The 18,965-nt window shown below is 50.6% G+C and overlaps 1 protein-coding gene across 1 annotated transcript in view; it reads left to right on the top strand.

The window, feature by feature from the left end:
• Positions 1 to 646: 646 nt before the first annotated feature.
• JAM3 (junctional adhesion molecule 3) overlaps positions 647 to 18,965 on the top strand; it is a 32,007-nt gene continuing 13,688 nt past the window's right edge. The window contains exon 1 of the mRNA XM_074927540.1: positions 647 to 748. Coding sequence (XP_074783641.1) covers positions 703 to 748 — 46 coding nt within the window. The 5' untranslated portion in view covers positions 647 to 702. The remainder of the gene's footprint in view (positions 749 to 18,965) is intronic.

Below are 18,965 nucleotides of genomic sequence, written 5' to 3'. Positions count from 1 at the left end.
GTACAGTGAAACACACAGGTGAGAGAGCTTTTTAGGGGAAATCCTCACAAAGAAATCCCTCTTTTTAGGGCTTCTCATGAAACACAGGGGGTAAACACCTACTCTAGAGCCAAACTCGGATGGGTTTGGGTAATTGAAACGTTTCCTTCGAGCTAATTTCCAGTTTTTGGATGTGAAAAGTCTCTCCAGCTCCTTGCGTTTCTTGCTTCAAGTTGGTTAAAAGTTTGTAGTGAAACGCACAGGTGAGAGAGCTTTTTAGGGGAAATCCTCACAAAGAAATCCCTCTTTTTAGGGCTTCTCATGAAACACAGGGGAAAAACACCTACTCTAGAGCCAAACTCGGAAGGGTTTGGATAATCCAAACGTCTCCTTCGAGCTAATTTCCAGTTCTGGGACATGCAGACTCCTCCCAGCTCCTTGCTCCCGCTGAACATCCCTCCACGGCGCTTCCCCAACCGACGGAGCGTTCCGGGGCAGTTTTCCCGGGAGGCAGCCGGGATGCGGGAGGCTCCCCCGGGTCCCCCCCGCCCCTTCCCTGCCTCCCTCCCCCCCCCCCCGCGGTGCCAGGCGCCGGGCTCCGCGCCTCCCCGCCCGGTTTCCGCGGTAACGGGAGCGCGGCCCCCCCCCGCCCCCGGGGCCCCCCCCGCCGCCCGGGCAGTGCGCAGGCTCGGCGGGGCTCGGCTCGGCTCCGCACACCCCATCATGGCGCTGCGGCCGCCGGCGCTGCTCCTGCTCCTGCCCCTGCTCGGTGAGTCCCGGACACCGGAGCCGCCTCGTCCCCGGGACCCGCCGCGCACCGGGAGGGAGCGGGGAGGGGGTGTCGGGAGGGGGATGCGCTGCCCCGGTCGCCATCCCGGGGAAGGGGCGTCGGGGATGTGTGTGTGTGAATTTGGGGGGGTTGGGATGCGCTGCCCCGGCTCCGTAACGGGCTGAGCGGCGGGGAGGGAAGCGCTGCCCCGACCCCGCGCACCGGGGAAGGCGGCAGGGAGGGGGGGGATGCGCTGCCCCGGGCCCGGGGGGGATGCAGTGTCTCAGCCCCGGGGGGGATGCAGTGTCCCGGGCCCGGGGGGGATGCGCTGCCCCGGGCCCGGGGGGGATGCAGTGTCTCGGCCCCGGGGGGGATGCAGTGTCCCGGCCCCGGGGGGGGATGCAGTGTCCCGGCCCCGGGGGGGATGCAGTGTCCCGGCCCCGGGGGGGATGCAGTGTCCTGGCCCCGGGGGGGATGCAGTGTCCCGGGCCCGGGGGGGATGCAGTGTCTCGGCCCAGGGGGGGATGCTCTGCCCCAGCCCAGGGGGGGATGCCCTGTCCCGGCCGCGGGGGTCAGCCCCGGAGCCCGCAGCGAGCACCCACCGGCTCCCCCCGCGGTTGCAGGGTGCTGCAGGGACTGTGTGTGTGTGTGGTTGGGGGGGGGGGGGGGGGGGGGGGGCACACACGGACACAAGGGAGGGGGGAAAGGAGCCCAAAGCCCGGCTCAGCAAGGAGCGGGTCCAGGGCTGAGGGTGCCAGGAATGTGCAGCCTCGGCAGGCAGGCAGGGTGGACACTAGTGCCTATTCAAGACCAGGCACAGGCGCCTATTGTTCCGGGGGCCCCGCATGAATGTTTGCAGTTTTAATTGCAAAAACATTTGCTAATTCCCCTCAGGAATGAATTCGGGCTCATTTGTTGTCTGGCTATTAATAGTGGGGGGGGGGGGCGGGATGAGGAGGGGGACAGCAGCCGGTTGGCTTGTATCACCCTTCCCCCCTTGTCTGGCTGGATGGCAGAAGGAGAAAATGGGATGGAGTGGGGTTAGGGTGACAGCCATCAACTGAGAACTAAAATACACGGGGCTGCTTCCCCCTGTAGCGACACACAAAGAAGTGGTTTGGGTCAACTCCAGACTGAAATACTTCAGACAGTTTATCTAAGGATGAAACAATTCTCCAGTGGCTTCAGAATAACTTCTTGGGCCTCAAATAAAGTGAGATTTGGGCATTATTTACCAAAAAAGTAAGCGGAGGGGTGAGAAGATGACTGTGACAGTCACCTGCAATGAGGAGACGGTTGTCACGCGCGCCGGGGTCCGTTCGCTTGCTTTAGTGTGGTTTGTAGCAGCAAAAGTTTCAGCAGGAGAAATTGGGAGTGCCTGGTCCTTGGAGCATCGTGTAGTCTTCCAGGTGCTAACTCTGGATTTGGATGCTCCACTTGAATGAGAAGAACGATCTAGTTAACACAACTTTTCCTTCCAGTTGAGCTGCGAGGTAGAAAGGTGCCCATTTCCCTTTGAGATGTGAGCAGTGCCTGTTGAATCTGGCCTAAGAGACAGCCAGATGGGAACTGAACTACAGACAGATCTGCGTTTCTTTAGACAGACAAAAGTTGCTAAAAACAGCCAAGCACCACTAGTTTCACACTTCTGCCTGAGAACATTTATCTGGTGAGTAAACCAAGCGGCAACAGGGTTTGCTCTCTGTTTAAATACAAAGGATTGTGAAGTGCCTGGTGCTGTACTGATTTCCAGCTGTTTTCAGGTTTGGGGTCATCAGTCCAGAAGAGTGGGCAGGAGTGAGGTTGAGAATGAAAAAGTTTGTCCCTCTATTACGTTCTGAGGCGCGTCCCATGACGCTGAGGTTACGCTGTCAGTTCCCTCACATGAAACATGTACTGAGGTCTGCAGGGTTGGTGCTGGATAGTGAGATAGGAGTGTGACCGTCAGGATGGGTTTGGTGGCAATTTGTTAAAAAAAAAAAAAAAAAAAAGACACAAAAGGAAGCTGACAAAGCTGAAAAGATGTTGAGATCCCAGGCTGCAAAACTCTGACCTGTGTGCTTTAGGCTGTAAGGTGCTGCTCTGGCTGTAAGCGCCGCGGAGCGGGGTTTGCCTCCTCCTGCAGTGTGATTGCCAGAACGGACCCTACTCTTGATCATGGCCTGAAAACATCACCATGAAACAGGAGGCAGTGAAGCACGGGAGAGCTCTAGGCACTAGAGCATCTAAAGATTCTGCACATCAGGAGAATGCTGTGGTCATCATTAGACGTGGGTGATGGAAAAGGGGCTTAAAATTGACATCAGTGTTATGTCCTACCTTGAGATCTCTGTTGGAAGCTCCCCCCTGAAAACAGACATTTAGATTTTGAGGATTTCACATGCTAGACTGAGGAGACCTTCCTAAAACTCTCAAGTATTTCCCGTTGAACAAACATGTTGATACCTTATCGTCCTTGATGGAGAGATACAGCAAGTCCCTGGCCTGTTTCATTTTTAAAGCTCGGTGTGTTCAAACCTCTGATTCTGAGGTTTTGGTAATATGTTGGATTGTGCAAAAGGCTTTTCAAAATCTACAGAGTAGTTCTCATTTCCTTTCTTTTTTTTTTTTTTTTTTTAAATATATGAAGTCCATCTGTCCCAGCCACCAACAACTGTTCCGAGTCAGCTGTCAGTGCCAAAAATCACTCGGTGGAAATGTTGTTAGCTCTACTGCAGTTATGATAAGTCGCTTGTTGGTATTTTCTGATGGGAAGTATTTGCAGTATTGCTTTCTTTTCAACCGGCAGTAAAAAATCAGGACAAACAGCTCTGAGAGCCATGCCAAAATCGGAGGCTTAATAACATCTTCAAAAAAATTCTTAGGAAGGGCTTGGTGTTCCTATTTGGGTAAGCAATATCAGGCATCACCACCAAAGAGTAGTTGGGTGCTCATCTACTTTACAGCTGTTGACAAAGAACGTGATACCAGCACATTCCCTCTTGCTCTGAATACTTCTGAGAATTACTTGGTTACTGAAGCACAAGTGGATTCAAAGAGTAAAATGTGTTTTCTTTAGTGAGGAGAAAGAGCTGTGGACTGAGATGTTGCTCTGCTCGTGAACTTAGGTGCTTTTACTGACCTGTTTATTTTCCTTGTACAAGTTGAATTCTGGGTCTCTTGGCCCGCTGCGGCAGTTTTTCAGTTATCTGTCCGCGCACTGAGGATTTGCACCAAGCACACGCGTTGAGTTGCCAAAAATCACCTCGACGAGTAGATAAAGCGGAATGAGCTTCTGCGTGTAGCTTCACAAACAAGGACAGGAGCTCTTCTACATCACGGCTGTGGGTGGGCCTGGTTTCTGAGCCACTCTGCCCCTAACTTTAGCCACCTCCAAAGGGTAAAACGTTGGTGAGTCCCGGCTTGCTCCTGCTTTCCTTGCGGTGCACTTGGATTATTATTTAAGTTTCTCTTGCAAACGGTGCTCACCGCTTTATCCGCCTTTGCAAGGAGTGTTTATGTGTTGAAGCAGAACTGGCCTCCCAGCTGAATATTTAGAACTAATGCTTCACAGTTCATTGCATCAAGCCCCGATGACCTGGAGAAGGTTCGTGAACTCCTCACAGAGAGTCCCTGAAGTGGTGGGAGGGAGTCAGCGAGGGGAAAGCTTTCCACAGACCAACAGGATCTTGAGTTCCTCAAGAGTCCTTTCCTGCAAAACAAGAACGTGTGTTGTGAACTTGCCCCTCAACAAGATAAAACAACTGCTCTGTGTGTAAAAGCTGGTGGCCTGCTTTGAGACTGCTGTTTATATAAAAAGAGATTAATTCGAGATATAAAATTAATTGGGATAATTACATTTCTCAATCTGGCTTCTCTGTCAGCTAGATTTTGAACTGCACCATCGTTTTCCAATTGATAAGGGCTGTTTGCCTTCCCTCTGAACCCCTAGGGAGTATCACGTTTTTGTGAGACACAGGCTCAAAACCAAATTCAGCCACTAAACGTCAGTTCCATGCAGTGGAGGAGTAAGGGTGTGTGCCGTGCAACAAAAACCCATTCCTTCGATGAGTCAGGGCATGGCCTAAGAACCAGTTAATGGCTTTAATTGCGCTAATGAATGTTCTGGACACAGTCTTAATTTTCCCCCAAAGGGGCTGTATCGCTGTTTGGGTGCAGTTCTGTCAACAGCTGCGCTTGGGGCAGAGGAGATACCTGCTGGGTTGCTGCTCTGAAACTCCCATGCTGGAAAGGAGAGTTTTCAGTTTCAGGAAAATATACAGTAACATAAAAAATGGACTTTTCTTTTTTTTTTTTTTTTTACTGGAAAGCTCAAGTCTCTGTTTGTTTATGGCCCTTCAGGGTGCTAACACCTCAGTATTAACTTGACATTAGAGGTATTGCTTGGAGAGTTTAATTCTTTTTCTAGAGACTTACCAGCAAAGGAGTACATCTGCGGGGAACAGGACAGCAAGGCACTCCATGGACTTCACCAGAACATTGGTCTCACTCCTGACAAACTTCTGCTTCGCATTTTAGCTAAGCGGAGGTCAAGCAGGCTTCCTCTGGGGGTAAACACTGAGGGAGGTGTATGCTGGAGATGTTTCCTGCACAGCAACGGCCAGCTGAGGTTCTGTTCTCACTTTTTCTGAGCAGTCGCTCGCTTTGATTGCCTTGCTGCGTTTCATCCTGCAAGAAAGCTTTGTGTGGCTCCTGTGCAGAAGTTCAGCTGTCTAACACACAGCTTGGAAGTGCAAAACCAAGACAGCTGCATCACTGAGCTGGTGCCCAGTTCTTACTAGAGTAGCATCCTAAGCCAGGCTTTTAAATTTCTTAGAAGAAACACTAATACGCAAGAAGAAAGGTCTAGGGAGGGTGTTCCCCTGCAGTTCTTTGTGTCTGCTGCATTGGGCCTTGAAGGAAATTGCTTTTGGTGCATGTTCCAAACCAGACAACTGGCAGAGAAAAGAGCAGCAGATGTAGAAGCAAAATTTATAAATGGGGGTTGGCAAAAAAAAAAAAAAAGAATTCATCTTTGCCATTTCCCTCCCTCCTGAGAACACAGTTGGGTAGAATTCCCATGAACTCACCTGCAAACTGCTGAGAGCTGTCAGATGGGAGTCCAGTCAACAATGGGCTGGCATTAAATTAACTAATTCAAAAGAAAACCAGCCACATGCATGCTGTAACCTGACAGCCCACAGGTACTTGAGATAAGCTCGAAAAATTAATGGGAATTGTTCTGTCGTGCAAGAATCTCTTGTCAGTATAAATAATATAATGTACCGGGTTGTGTAGTGCCCCTCGCGGGATGGAGCACAGGGCTTAGCACAGAGTCAGTCACAAGGGGAAATGAAGGTTTCAGAGCAGCAATAGATGAAATGAAATTAAATTGTGTTCAGATAATGCTCAAGGTTTTGTTGTTTTTTTTAAAAGTCATAAATCCCAGGGATTTCCGAGCCAGAACACGCTCTAACCTACCCCCATCGATGTACCTGATTATTACAACACAAGTGTAAGACCAGGAGGTTTTTAAGAGTCCTCTTAATTCATTCGGGCACAGCTGGCTCATTTGAAGACGTTGAGCTTTCAAACTGCGACGTGCCAGGGACTTACTGTATCTTTGGCATGTGGCTGAAAGGCAGCAGTTGACAACGTTTGGTGGTATTTCAAGATTTTTAATTGCACTGTTAAAAATATATTTCGGTGGCCTAGGTCGGATTTTCTGCTGAGCTGGAGAAATCCACTGAAATCTAAGGGGATTTGTTCCCATTACTAGGCTGTGTTTCTAACACCTGTGGCCTCTTCTGAAAATCCCCACCGTAATAAACTTTGGAGCAATTTCTTATAGAAGTGGCCAGCATTTCACAGGTAGGGTGTTAATCGGGGTGTTTTGGTTTAGACTCTGTTTTGGAGGGTGGAAGTGTAATACTTCTAAAAATTCAGGTCCACTGAAAGCGTCTTGACTTCCCTGCTTACTCCCCTGCCTGAGACACCAAATTCACAAAAAATTCATTTTTGAGTCTTATCCGGTGTGTCTTGAGATCTTTATCTGTGAAGTCCTTCAGTGGTTGCAGAAGGAGCCCGTAATACCCTACACATCCAAAGTAAGTCAGAATTTCAGTTTCATCAGCAGTAAGGAATAAGACTGGCAAACCATGTCATGGAAGAGAGCTGTTTTGAGAAACCAAAACCTTTTAACAGACCCAGTAGCACTCTGCACAGCAGTCCTGTGCTTTTCATCCCCAGTAGAAAGGTTCCTGCTGCTTCACATCTCTCCGGGGTGGCTGCGTGCTCTCAGACCTGCTCGAGTCGAGCCGGTTGCACAGCTGAGGACTTAATGATTTTCTCTGCACATAAATGTACACGGCTCTGCTTGATCTTTTGGGCCAAGATCAGCCATTTTTGTTTCGCTGGGATGTTATCCTTGGAAAACAAAGGCCTTGATAGATGTTGCTGCTTTTACCTGCACGACAGGAGCATGTGCGGATCGGTGTCTGTCTTTGCTAGGTAAAAAAAGAGAAGAACCTCACTATATCAATTTGTGTCCTCGCTCAATGAAAGCTACCCAAAAGACTAATTCATCGCGCGAGGAGCGTTCCTTGGAGTGCTGGATGATAACGGCTGCGTGAGCAGCTCTTGAATCGCTGCAGTGGAAGGAACCCAGAGTCCATAGGCGAGGCAGCATCTACCACGTACCCCGAGGGTCCATTAAGGAGATTGCTGCCTGCTAATGGACTTCCTCCTGAGGAGATCTGGCTGCTAACACTCTCCTGAATGATTTCCGGGAGCTTACACAGTTAACTGCAGGGAAGGTGTTGCAAAGTCCTGCTGCTCTTGCTGCTTCTGTAAAAGCAGCTTTTATCCCCTCAGAGGATCGTATCAACAGCTATTTTTAATACACACTTAAATCATTGTTTTAATCTTTTCCTTCTGCATTGATCTCCGCAAAAGCCCGAAGATAAATATTTCTTTATGCCCACCATGTTGTTTGGAGTTAGTTATTTTTAGAACCTGGAAAACATCCCCTCTGTAGTAGTGAGGTCCTGCACATCAGTAACAGACCTTCGAAAGGGAAGTCCCAGCTCTGTGCACAAAGCAGCTTTGAACCTGGGGCCAGGGGGAGTCCCTCGTCCTTGGAAGAGCGGGTGGGTTTTGTTGAGATGTTTAGATCCCAACAGCAAAGGTGGAAGGAGTAGTACACAACCCCCTGTTAGCGTGCATGATCAGTGCTTTGCTGATGGGGCTGGATACACGTGAAGTGAGTTGGATTCGAGCACTGTGGATCTCCTTCTTGATCAGCATCTCCTACAGCAGAGGAGCTGCTGGTTTGCTTCGCTCTTTGGTCTTAGCTACTCTGCTGAGATTGCACATACATACATCGATGGGGCTGGTCTGACTTCTCAGGGAGCAAGGAGGCGATGGCTTATCTCATTTAAATAGCTATTAGTTGGCTACAGCTTGGTCAGTGCTGATGGGAGTTGCCTTTGAACCAGCGATCTGGAGATGAAAGGCCTTGTAATCGCCTTCTGCGTCTCATGGGTTCTCCCTCAAGCAGAACTGGCTGTTTGAGTTCGTAAGCATCCTTATGTAGCTGGTGTTTTCCCTTCATTCTGGCCATTTTTCAATATCCCATAAGTAACAGGGCAGTGTGGAGCTCTGCCTGCCAGAGCTGCCTTGTGTGTGCTGGAGGGGAGGTTAAACCAGGTACTAGTTTCTCTTCTTCCATCAAAAAAACCCTCTGGTGGGCCTGGCCAACACACAGCTGTCCTCACCCACAGGCGCTGCACGCTCTCCCACACAACAGGGCAAGATAAGGCCTTTGAAGTCTGCGTTTGGGCTGGCAGCAGCTTCTAAAGGCACTCCAGTGCCCCCCTCTCCCAGTTGCCGACCGCGCCTCGAGTTCCCCAAGCCAACAGCTGAGCGGCGATGGGGGCTGATGAGCCCGCGGTGCTGGGTCGCTGGGGCTTTGCCAGGGGACACAGGGGCACTCTGGATTCCACTTCATTTGCTCTGTGGGCACGGGAGGACTCGAGGACTTTTGCCTAAGGATGCGCCCAGGCGTGCTCGTCGCCCGCCGTGGGTCAACAATAGCGATTGTTCTCCTTGCCCTGGGAGGTTCCTGGTGTTCTGCCGCAGGCTCCTTGGTCCTCCTTTTTCTGTAGCTATTTGGAAGAGATCCCGTTTGGCCGTTTTGACAGTTTGACTCAGCTATTAAATGACAGAGGCAAGCTGGACTCAGGTTCACCGTGATAACAAGTAGCTCTATAGGGAGGGGAGATGAGGGTCCGATTCAGAGGCGAGGCAGCTCTGTTCTGCCTGCAGCATGTAAGGGGATCCCCTAACCTCAGCTATAACACTACACAGTCTCGAGGAGAGCGTGTTTTTGGAGCTTTTTGTGGTCTGGTGACAAACATGTCATAATTCTGGCTGCTTAGATATTTCCCAAGAGCTTTTCAATTCCTGGCTCATCCTCGGTCACTTTTGAGAGACACACGCCACACGTCTCACATCTGTCACTCAGCTTCACGTTCTGGACGTGAGGCAAAGTCTTTCTTTGCCTACAACGGCTTCCCTCTTTTCCTCCCTCCCTAGTTTCCTTTCTGTATCTGTATCCCTCATTGAGAAGCAGTAGCTCCTTCAAAGAAATGCCAGGGAACCCATTTGCAGAATTTACAGCTGCTTCCCGAGGCTTGAGTGTCCTCCTCTTTAACAGCAAGCTGTTAAGCATGTTCTTAAGTGGGAAGATAAGTGGTGGTAGGATCCTTTCATCTTCTGGCTCAGAGCAGGCTGGAGATAACTGATAAGGGGATGACAGCAAGGAAGATGCATAGGCACCTTTGGATTTAATTCCTACTTTGCAAGGCAGTCTTTAAAGCACATCTCTGGTGGGAACACAGGCTGGTAAAATAAAGCTGGTCCTTCCTTTCTCAGCATATGTCTTTTCCTCATGTTTCTGAGGCAGATCTTCTGTCTGTGCCAGCAGAGCCGGTGCAGAGTGAGCTAGGTTCTCCATTTCAGAGCCCTCCTTCTGGTGCTGACATTCGAAGGACTTGGCTTGAGTTGTCTCTAGACACTGTTTCGGCTGGTGATTTCATTTCCATGTTTCTTTTTTTTCAGCAGTCCTTTGCGGATTTGAGCTGTACTTTAAACAGGGCTGCGTTTGCAGTACGGGAGTAGCAGCCTTGCACATGATGGGCAAGGATGCATTCCTCTGCGAGGGGCTGCACACATCAGCGACAGCTTCACGTGGGTGGGGTGCCTTTAGACCACTCTTTAACAGACTCCGCATTCAGTTCCAGAATTCCTGGTTGAGTCCCTTGTCTGCTGGCTGAAACAGGTGGCAAGCACATGCCTGTAAGGGTCTTTATTGGGGGTGGTCTTCAGGGTCAGCTGTATCCAGCCCACATTCCAGCTGAGTCCCTCTACCTCATCTTCTGGCCTAGCTGGCTCTGGGCCACCCAGCCCAGAGGTTCCTAACCGTGGTACACACACTGCTTCTCGAAAACAAACCACTTGAAAGTGGTGTGTCTGTGGCCCAAGCCTGTGCCAGCCTGCTGCATTTTCCTCCGAGGAAACGGGGCGGGGAGGGGGGAAAGCGGTTGGGGCAGAACGTGTCAGAAGCCTCAGCAACAGCTCCGGGGCACGCACGCTGCCTGGTGTGGTAGAGAGGAGCTGCTCATCCCACGGAGGCAGCTCCCGGTACGTGGCAGGAGGGGCTGTCTCCACAGCAGGACGGACCCAGGCCCTGTGGGGAGCAGCGGCAGCTGTGCAGATGAGGTCGGTGACCTGCTGCGCGCTGGGCTGAGGAACGTCGATAAAAGTTGAGCTGTTTGAGTCGGGGAGTTAAAGAAAGCCTTTCGGCAGGGTTTTGGCACACTCTGCAAGCAAGCATGACCCAGAGGAGACAATGCCCACTGCACGGAGAAGACAACATCCAGGGGCTGCTGTGGAGGGGGTTCAGTGAGCCCTGACGAGGGCCAGGCTGCTTCCGAGTGCCCACTCTTGTCTCTACGGGTGTGTTAATCCGAGGCTTCTGCTCCCAGTGCTCCGCACGCTCTACGTGGTGGCAGAGCTTTTACAGATGAGGCTACAAACCTCAGTTTATCTGCCTGGCAAGCTTCCCCTCTGCTTTATCTGGGGAGCTGCTGCGTATAGCTGAGCGGTGCTGGCTTTGCCACCCCCGAGCTCTTGCATCACAGCCCCAAAGTGTGAACGGAGGCTGCAGCCTCCCTCTCAAATCAGCCCCCAGTGCCTCTGCACCTCGCTGTTACTCAGCACTTTTCACTGACAGGGAATTAAGTAGGATTTCTGGGTCATTGTGGGGCTGTCAGGAGGAATCGGCTCCTGTAGACCTCATTATCAAGGCTCTTTCTGCAATGCCAGACTTCAGAACAATTGCAGCCTGGTTCCCTAAACACTGACTAATGAGACAGAGCTGTTAGCAGCAGTTTGCTAAATAAAGGCTGTTTCTGCCCGAGACAGAGTAAAGCCAGACTAAAGCCAGACGGGGTTTTCTTAGCTGTCTTTAGCACAGAAGGTATTTCAAAGGACCCTTATTAAAATAATGAGCTAGATGTTGCTCTTCTGGTGGCTGCGTAGGGTCAGTGCTTGATGCCAGTGCCAGGTGCTTCCCCAAAGCAGTGACTTCAAGGAACTCGTGCTCAAGTGACCTCAAAACCTCTCCAGCTCCCTTGGTTTCAAGGTATCTCGAGCATTTACCTGCGCTACTCCAACTTTGTCCTGCTCTGATAATGACTTGCTGCCTTGTGGTAGATGAGCTGCTTGTAGCTCTTGGCAACCTCCATTTCCTTGGGTGTTGTAGGATGATATTATTCAGTCTTGCTCGGCATTCACGCACACGGCTTTGGGAAGGTGAGGATCCAGCATCTGAGCAGGTGGGACTGCTGAGAGGACTGCCTGAGACGGCTGCTTTTGAAAGGAGCTGGAGGTTGGCAGGTTGCTGATGGGATTTCTACTTCTACCTCCATGCTGAGCAGAAAGGACGTAGCCGCCCGCTCGAGTGGTGTGAGGCCGGGTAACCTCTGTGGATGTTCCTGTAATGAGATTTTTCATCCTGCCGCTCTTCCTGTTGTCAGAAGATGAGCTCCGAAGCATGATGGGATGGGTCTGACTGCCGCTGGCTGGAGCAGGCACAGGAGAGCTGGGGATTATTACCTGGCCAGTTTGTGGGTTTGTTTGAAGTGCTGCTTTGATGTGGCAATGGGAGTCCGTGGAAGGTAAACGGTGTCTAGACAGGTTTTTCTCACTCTCTGTTGTTGTCTCTGAAGCAGCAGAAACGGTGCCAAACAGGCTGAATGGCTCCAGGATGCGAGAAGCAGAGCTATTTCTAGAAAGATGGAAAAATGGTTCTTCAGGAGAATCCCGGTCAGCTCTCACTGAACCCTTGTGGAACCTCCTGCAGGTAGAACTGCTCCTCTCCCTGCCCCTTGCACTGCCTGGATCAGTTAATTGCAGCCGGATGCTACTAAGGGTGAGCAAGGGGAAGTCCAAGAGGTGGCCTGTGTGTTTCCAGGTGAGGTGGCATGGCCCAGGAGAGGTCCATTAACCAGTGCTCTGGCCGGTGGGGCTGGGAATCCAGGACATCAGTCAATTTTGGCAGCAGTCAGAGAGGGATCAGGCTGGCTCCAGTAGCAGTGAGCTGAAAAAAGACCTCCTCGTTTTGGCTAGCTAGATGCTGCCACAACTTGCCCGGCAAGATCCGGCCTGCACACCCAGTAACAACAGTAGCCAGCGGTTCAGCTGCACTGGGAAGGAAAGAAAAGGCAGGCCACGATCTAGAGAGACTTGTCGCTGGCTGGCAAGCTGTGCTGTCAGCGCTGCCTTGGCTCTGATGTGCCATCTCCCCCAGGCTGTTTGGGAGGGGAAGTGGAGACCGTATTTAAATGCCTATTGTCTGTCCTTCAGCTGGGAGCGGAGCCAGGAGAGAGCAGCTCTGGCAGCATCTGATACAGGGGGCAGATGTTAGGGGAAGCGTACTCATCCGTAAACCGCTGTCGCTGGGATTTTCAAAGGAGCCTCAAAGGTTAAGTGCCCATGTGCTGGAACGTCTACGTGAAGGTCAAGGGAGAAATCCTGGGCTCTTGGGATTCCTGCTGGGCTTGGGGAAGCTTTTTGAAGGGAGCTCTTGCCACGGGGGGGACGAGCCCTCGTGCAGCCTCTGCGGGTTGTCCAGGCGACTGCTGTTCTCGCCCCCGTTTGGTTCAGCGTAGCAGGGGAGAAGGGCGAAGCCACACAGTGCCAGGCTTAATCTCTCGTGGGGGCCTTCGGAGGTGCGCAGCCGAGTTCAGTCTGGCTCCCCTCTCCTGTAGCCAGCTGCCAATTTATGCAGGCATGAGCTGGAAGTGGAGTTTTCCCGATCCTGCCTGTCCTCTCCCTTCACCCCCGCCAAAGCAGGGCTCGGCCACAGGTTTCAAGCAGAGCTGGAAACTTGGCACTGAGGCAAGGAGCAGAAAAGAGCCCAGCTTGCTCTTCTATGTCTGGGCTGGCTTCTGTACTGCTGTGGGGAGTACAAATATGTTCCCAATCTGCTTCACTGACGTGACTCCAAGACACACAGGCAACAGATCTGCTGACCAAGAAGGGGCCATTGTTAGAGGGACCTTCCTGACTGTGGCTCTGCTGTGACCAGCCAGCGCTGGGCTGCAGCCTGCCCCGCGCCTCGCTCACAGGATCCAGAGCGCTCCATCCTCCCGCGTCCCCCAGCTTTAACTGCACGTTAGCCCAGACGAGCCGGGGTTCATTCCCGGTCCAGCCGTGTGCCCTGATCTGGCCTTTGGATTTACATGCCCATCTCTGGCAGCAGCTATTAAATCAAGCTGTCGAGAAAAAAAAAAAAAAGAAGAAGCGTTGCTTCCCCGTGAACCACCCCAGGCATTTGCTGACACGTTGCTGATTGCACAGAGGCAGACAGCCTGAGCAGGCAGATAGCTTTGCTCTGTGCTGGAGCAGCGAGGAGCCAGGGCAGGGGAGTGATGGACTGATGGACACGTTACCAGTTTGGCTAAGGAGGAATAAGTCCCCCAAGAAAAACAGAGAAGAGGAAGGGAGTTACCTCATTTGTTTCCAGCAGCCAAGGCAGGGTTGTCCTCCGAGAGGTATTTCCTTAAGCTTTATCCAGACCAATTTTAGTTGCAACTTTTATGAACAATAAAGGCTTCCATGGTTTCCCTTGGAGGAACTGGAATGAATCCAAATAGATTTTAGTGCTGAGAATCAGATTCTGTTATTAACCTAATCGTTTCTCTCTATCTCCTTCCCACCTTTTTTGCCATTCATACTCCTAAAAAGCCTGCGGGCGGTTATCAAGTCTGACCCACCCTCTTCTTTAGCTGCTTCTGAAATTGCTGACCACATTGCACCAACCCTGGCTGTCAGGGTCTGTGAGAGCATTTCATATGCCTGCACCAGGCTGGTGGGGGGATCATCCCCCACGCCTCAGGAGAGACCTGGCAGTGCCACATGGAAACCCCAAAGCCAGCAGGACTGTGAACTCTGAGCTAGGCTGAACTGGGGACCAGCACGTGCTGCCGGGCCTGTGTCTCTCTGGGAGAAGGGCCTCTGACCGGGGCTCAACTGGGAGCATTCGGCTGAGAAAATTCTCTGCTAAAAATAGCAGCAGGAGATGTTTAAGGAGAAAAACAAGTCAGGGGCTGGGAGAAGTTAGTTCCCAGATATGTGGCTAATTCAACTCCTCCAGGACAAGTACTCTTTTAACCCCTCCACGCCAAGGCTTGTTTCTGCTCCTTTAAACAAGCTTGCCTTGGTCAGGAATCCAGGTTGGGACAAGCCAGAATGGCTTTTGTCCTCACTCTTCACTCTGACATGGCATTACTTTCCTCCCTCTTCTGCTTATTTATGCCAGCATCTTCCTAATAGTGTTCTATGTCAAGCTTTTCATCCTTTATCTGTCTGTGACTTCATTTGGGCTCCCTTTAATTCCCGATGTACTTTCTAAGAAAATAATCTCTATTGAACCTGCAAGCACGACTCCCTCTGCAGGTTTGCAGCCCGTGCTCAGGCTGATGTTAAGTCTGTTCAGATCTGCTCGCCTGGTTTCAGGGCTGCCCCTAGAACAACATTCCCCCAACTCACATGTCTTCAGGCCTGCACATGGCTCGCACAGCTTTCTACCGAATGCCTTTTCCCCTTGTAGATCTGCATCCTTTGTTCTGACAGATTCGCTGCAAAGCTTCAAAGCTGCCTTACAGAAGATGGCCCCACCTCTCCAGCGTGGAATGACGGCAGTAGTTTCACAGGCTCTTGGTCGCACGCTCATAGGCAGATGTGAATGTTCCCTCAGTGCCTGCAGTCAGTTCCTTCCAACCTTCATTTGTACATGTTTTGTGCAATGCATTAGCTAGACAATTGTGTTTTATACCCGAGGCTAGAATTATACACACAAAAAAAGACAAAAATGATACTGTAAAATCGGAAAAAATGTTCTTAAAAAGAGCTGTTTTCAGTCTTGTCATAAATGATTTCTCTGTGTGCTTGCTCACGCCCTCTCCTGTTCCCTTCTCTAGCCTACTCTCAGCTCTTGGCTCTGATGACTACTAGTCTCTTCCCAACTCCCATTTTCCACAGGAAGATGACATGGTTGGTCTCTGATAAGCAGAACTTCAGATCTGTGTTTTGTTGGTCAAGCTGGAGGAGAACGGAGGATCAAGAGATTAGAGTCACAGACAGAGGAATAGAGGATTATAGGCTAAAACCCTGCGAGTCTCTGTATTGATGGTTGGGACACAGCCAGACACTAAAGAGTATTGCAAAGCCTGGTGCTGATAGCATATCCGCTTATTTCCTGTCTTTGCATTTCAGGCAGCTTTTGATATATGTGCCCTCATCAAAAGCCAGGGTCAGGCAGGTACCGAGCATCCCAGCTCCTGTCGAAGTCAAATACCTGCTGAGATCAACTCTGCGCGTTGGCTGGCGCTCAGCCTGGAAAACGTCACTTTGGCTTATGAGATTCTCAGCAATCCTTGAGTCAAATTCCCACACAAGACAAAAATAAAGGAACTTGCCCCGTTTTCCATTACAGTTCATTCTGTCTCCCCGATCCTGGCCGTAGGTCCCTGCCACGTCTCACTGACCTGACTCTGCCCCAGAGACTTCCCTTAGCATCTGTCTGCTGCAAGGAGAGCCCTGCTGGGAGGAAGGGCGAGGACAGGAGGAAGACCACTGCCCCTGGCTCTTATCACAGTTATCTGCTGGTTCCCTCCCACTTTGCACTAATTTGGTATCAGCATCTGCCACTTTTGGGAGGAAAGGGACTTGCTGAAGTGAGAAATAACGTAGGATGTGCCTGTATGGCAATTCTTGGGGCTGTCTAGGGAAACAATGGAAGGCAAGTGGGAATAGGCAGGAAGGGTTGGTTTCAAATCTGCCTTGTGCAAATATTCCCACTTCAGCGCTCACCATTTTTGTTCCTGGCCTTTGCTTTTGCTGCTGTAAGGCACTCTCAGCTGGTAAACAGGTCACAAAATGGTGCATCCACTGCCAGCTGGAGTCATGCGTTCCTTACTCTTCCTGTGACTTCCCATTCCTCATTTTTTTCTGTTTTTTCCTCCAGTGAACTAGAACTGTACATCCTTACTGAACTACTGTACACCCTTACTGAATTTGAAGGGACTGAGGCTTAACTGATAAATGTACAGCACTTTAACAGATGAACGTGATCATGGGGAGATGCTGTGAGAACCTCAACAGACATCCAGGGGCCCAGGCAGTTGTATTCCTTGGCTTCTCATGCCCTAAAGCAGAGGTGGGGACGAGCTGACCTCCTGAGATCCCCTTTCGTCCCATTTTCTGTGAATGCACTAATGTTCATGGTCCGTATTGGCTGTGAGCCAGACCGGTTAGAAGATCTAATTACGCTGTCCATTTGTTAATGAAAATGGCAAGAACAGTGCTCAGTACAATGTGACTGGCTTGATACGTTCCTAGCCAAGCGATCTGTAATTGTTTCCTTGTTGTCTTATTTCTCTTCTGGTTTTTGCCAAAGACTTGCTACGGCCATAATCAGAAGCTCTCCTGCCTAATGGCCTTCCCTCAGAGCCACACGGCCACCTGCCCCTGTTTTCTCCTCCTAGACAGTTGGCTGACATCGCAAGCCCGAAGCTTCTGTGTAAGGGACTTGACCTCAGAGGCCAGTAGCAAGGCAAAATAAATGATCCAGGCAGGATTTAATCCCCTGGTTAGTGGTGTCTAGTGCAACGCAGAAGCTTCGTGCCCTATTCTCTGTTGCTTACCCAAAGAAAACGAGACTTTCAGTTCAGCCTTGTGTTTCTTGGGAAGGGAGAAGCAATTCAGGAATGCAAAGGCTGGTAATAACAGTCTCTTCTATGCACAGCTTGCTTTTCTGTTGATGTTTCCTTTCTGTTCCCTCTCCATTAGATTTTGAGGGGCAAATTCTAACTCTTTCCATCTTTTCTTTGAGCCAAAGATGGCCCAAAATCTATTACAGAAAGAGATGCAATCTGACGTGCTGGAAACTCTCTAGCCCTTGCTGCTTCCATCTTAATCTCTTTAAGTATTAGATATTAGTCATCCACCCAAGTATTGCTTCCTTCCTGTCTTGCACGTACATTCAGTCCTTTCCAGGAGAAGAGCCAGAAACTGGGGTATGATCTTGGGAAAACAGGAGAGGTAGGATCAGATTATGCACAGATTAGGATGTTGGGCAAGGCACGTACAGCCACATCTGCACAGTATTGAATGCCCATCTTCCCCGTGATGTCAGCAGCACTGAGGTACCTTGGTCTCTCGAGCCATGTCTGTCCTGATGGGTGAAAAGCTGTTTGAGTAAAACGGGCTAAGCGTGCTAGGCCCTTCCACCCAGAGCTTTCTCCCCAGGTTGCCAGCCATGGGCTCAGCTCTGGCTCCCTCCTGAACCATCTGTGCTCCCTTAGGGAGGGCAGAGCATGAGAACCTGCTGGTGGACTAGGTCCAAGCTCAACATGTCCAGCCAAGAGCTCAGACTTAACGCTAAGACCGTGAGTAAGCTTGAACTCCTCCTGTCCAAACAGCTCCAGAGCATGGCTCAGGATGCCTCCTCCTAGCATGGGCCTAAGGATTTGCAAAGGGGGTGGCGTGCAAATGTGGTCTTGAGAGCAGGCTGTCTTCATTTTGGTGGAAGGGCCTTAATATCTCATCTCTAAACACGCTGCAATGCCACGAGCAAAACGGCAACCAGAGATTGTGAAATTCTCACCTCCAGAAGCCCTTGTCAGATGGATATTTGAGGCAGCGTGTCTGCAGCTGCATCCCAAGGTGATGAAACCAAACTTTGGGAAACCACCAGAAAGCACCGTGCGGTCTTCACCAGGCAACACCTACATTCCCTTCCCAGCAGGGGAGAGAGGAGGAGTGTTTGTCTGCAGAAAGAGGCTGCTTTGCAGAGAAGCTTTTGTCTTAAGAGGGCTCCATATCTCCTCGATAGCAACTTGTTTCGCTTACTGAGGGTGAGTGTGTAGGCTGTGTGTATTACCGATGGCTTTGCTCTCTGATTAGGAGGTAGAACAGTAAATCCTTCTGCCTGAAAGGGGGGGAAAAAAGGAAAATGAAAAAAGGCTGCGTGCATGGTCTGGATGCTAATGGGCCTTTCTCTGCAGCAAATACAGTCAGGTCTTTAAGGTGCCAGTTTAAATCAGGAGTTTAAATCAGGAGGTTTAAACAGGTTTAAGATTTCATTCCAGAACTGTACGTACTCTATTTGCAGACAGGCATCTCCTTGCCTTCTCTAGTGGTGAGCAGGAAGAGAGCAAATTAAGAGGAAAATCCGAAATTCTTACATCTTCAGAGGAACACAAATACTCAGTAGTCTTCCAGACAGCTTGGTCCTGTGGGGTTCTGGTCCTGCTGAGAGCACCAGAGACTCCCTGATTATCAGCATTTCAGAAGAAACGAGTGCCATCAGCTTAGAGAGGAGAAAAGCCTGAACCATGTGGGATGCCAAACACTGCGCTGTAATGTTGCGTTTGCCTTCTCTAGGTTAATTATGCTTCATGTTCCCTGCCCAGGCGGGCACATCTCCTCTGTTTGTAGGTGTCTATCAGAGCTCTGGCACCCTTTTAACGGAGCGGTACAAGCCATGCATCTAAAATAAGCCATGCTGGTTTATGATAGCTGGTAAAAATAAAGCCTTACTAGCACAGGCAGCTATAACAGCACAGAGGATTTACAACTGAGTGGGTTTTTCCAGGGTGGGCTGGCCACA

The sequence above is a fragment of the Athene noctua genome, chromosome 26, assembly GCF_965140245.1.
Source record: "Athene noctua chromosome 26, bAthNoc1.hap1.1, whole genome shotgun sequence".
NCBI classification, from domain to species: domain Eukaryota; kingdom Metazoa; phylum Chordata; class Aves; order Strigiformes; family Strigidae; genus Athene; species Athene noctua.
This window is presented reverse-complemented; position numbering and strand designations above follow the sequence as displayed.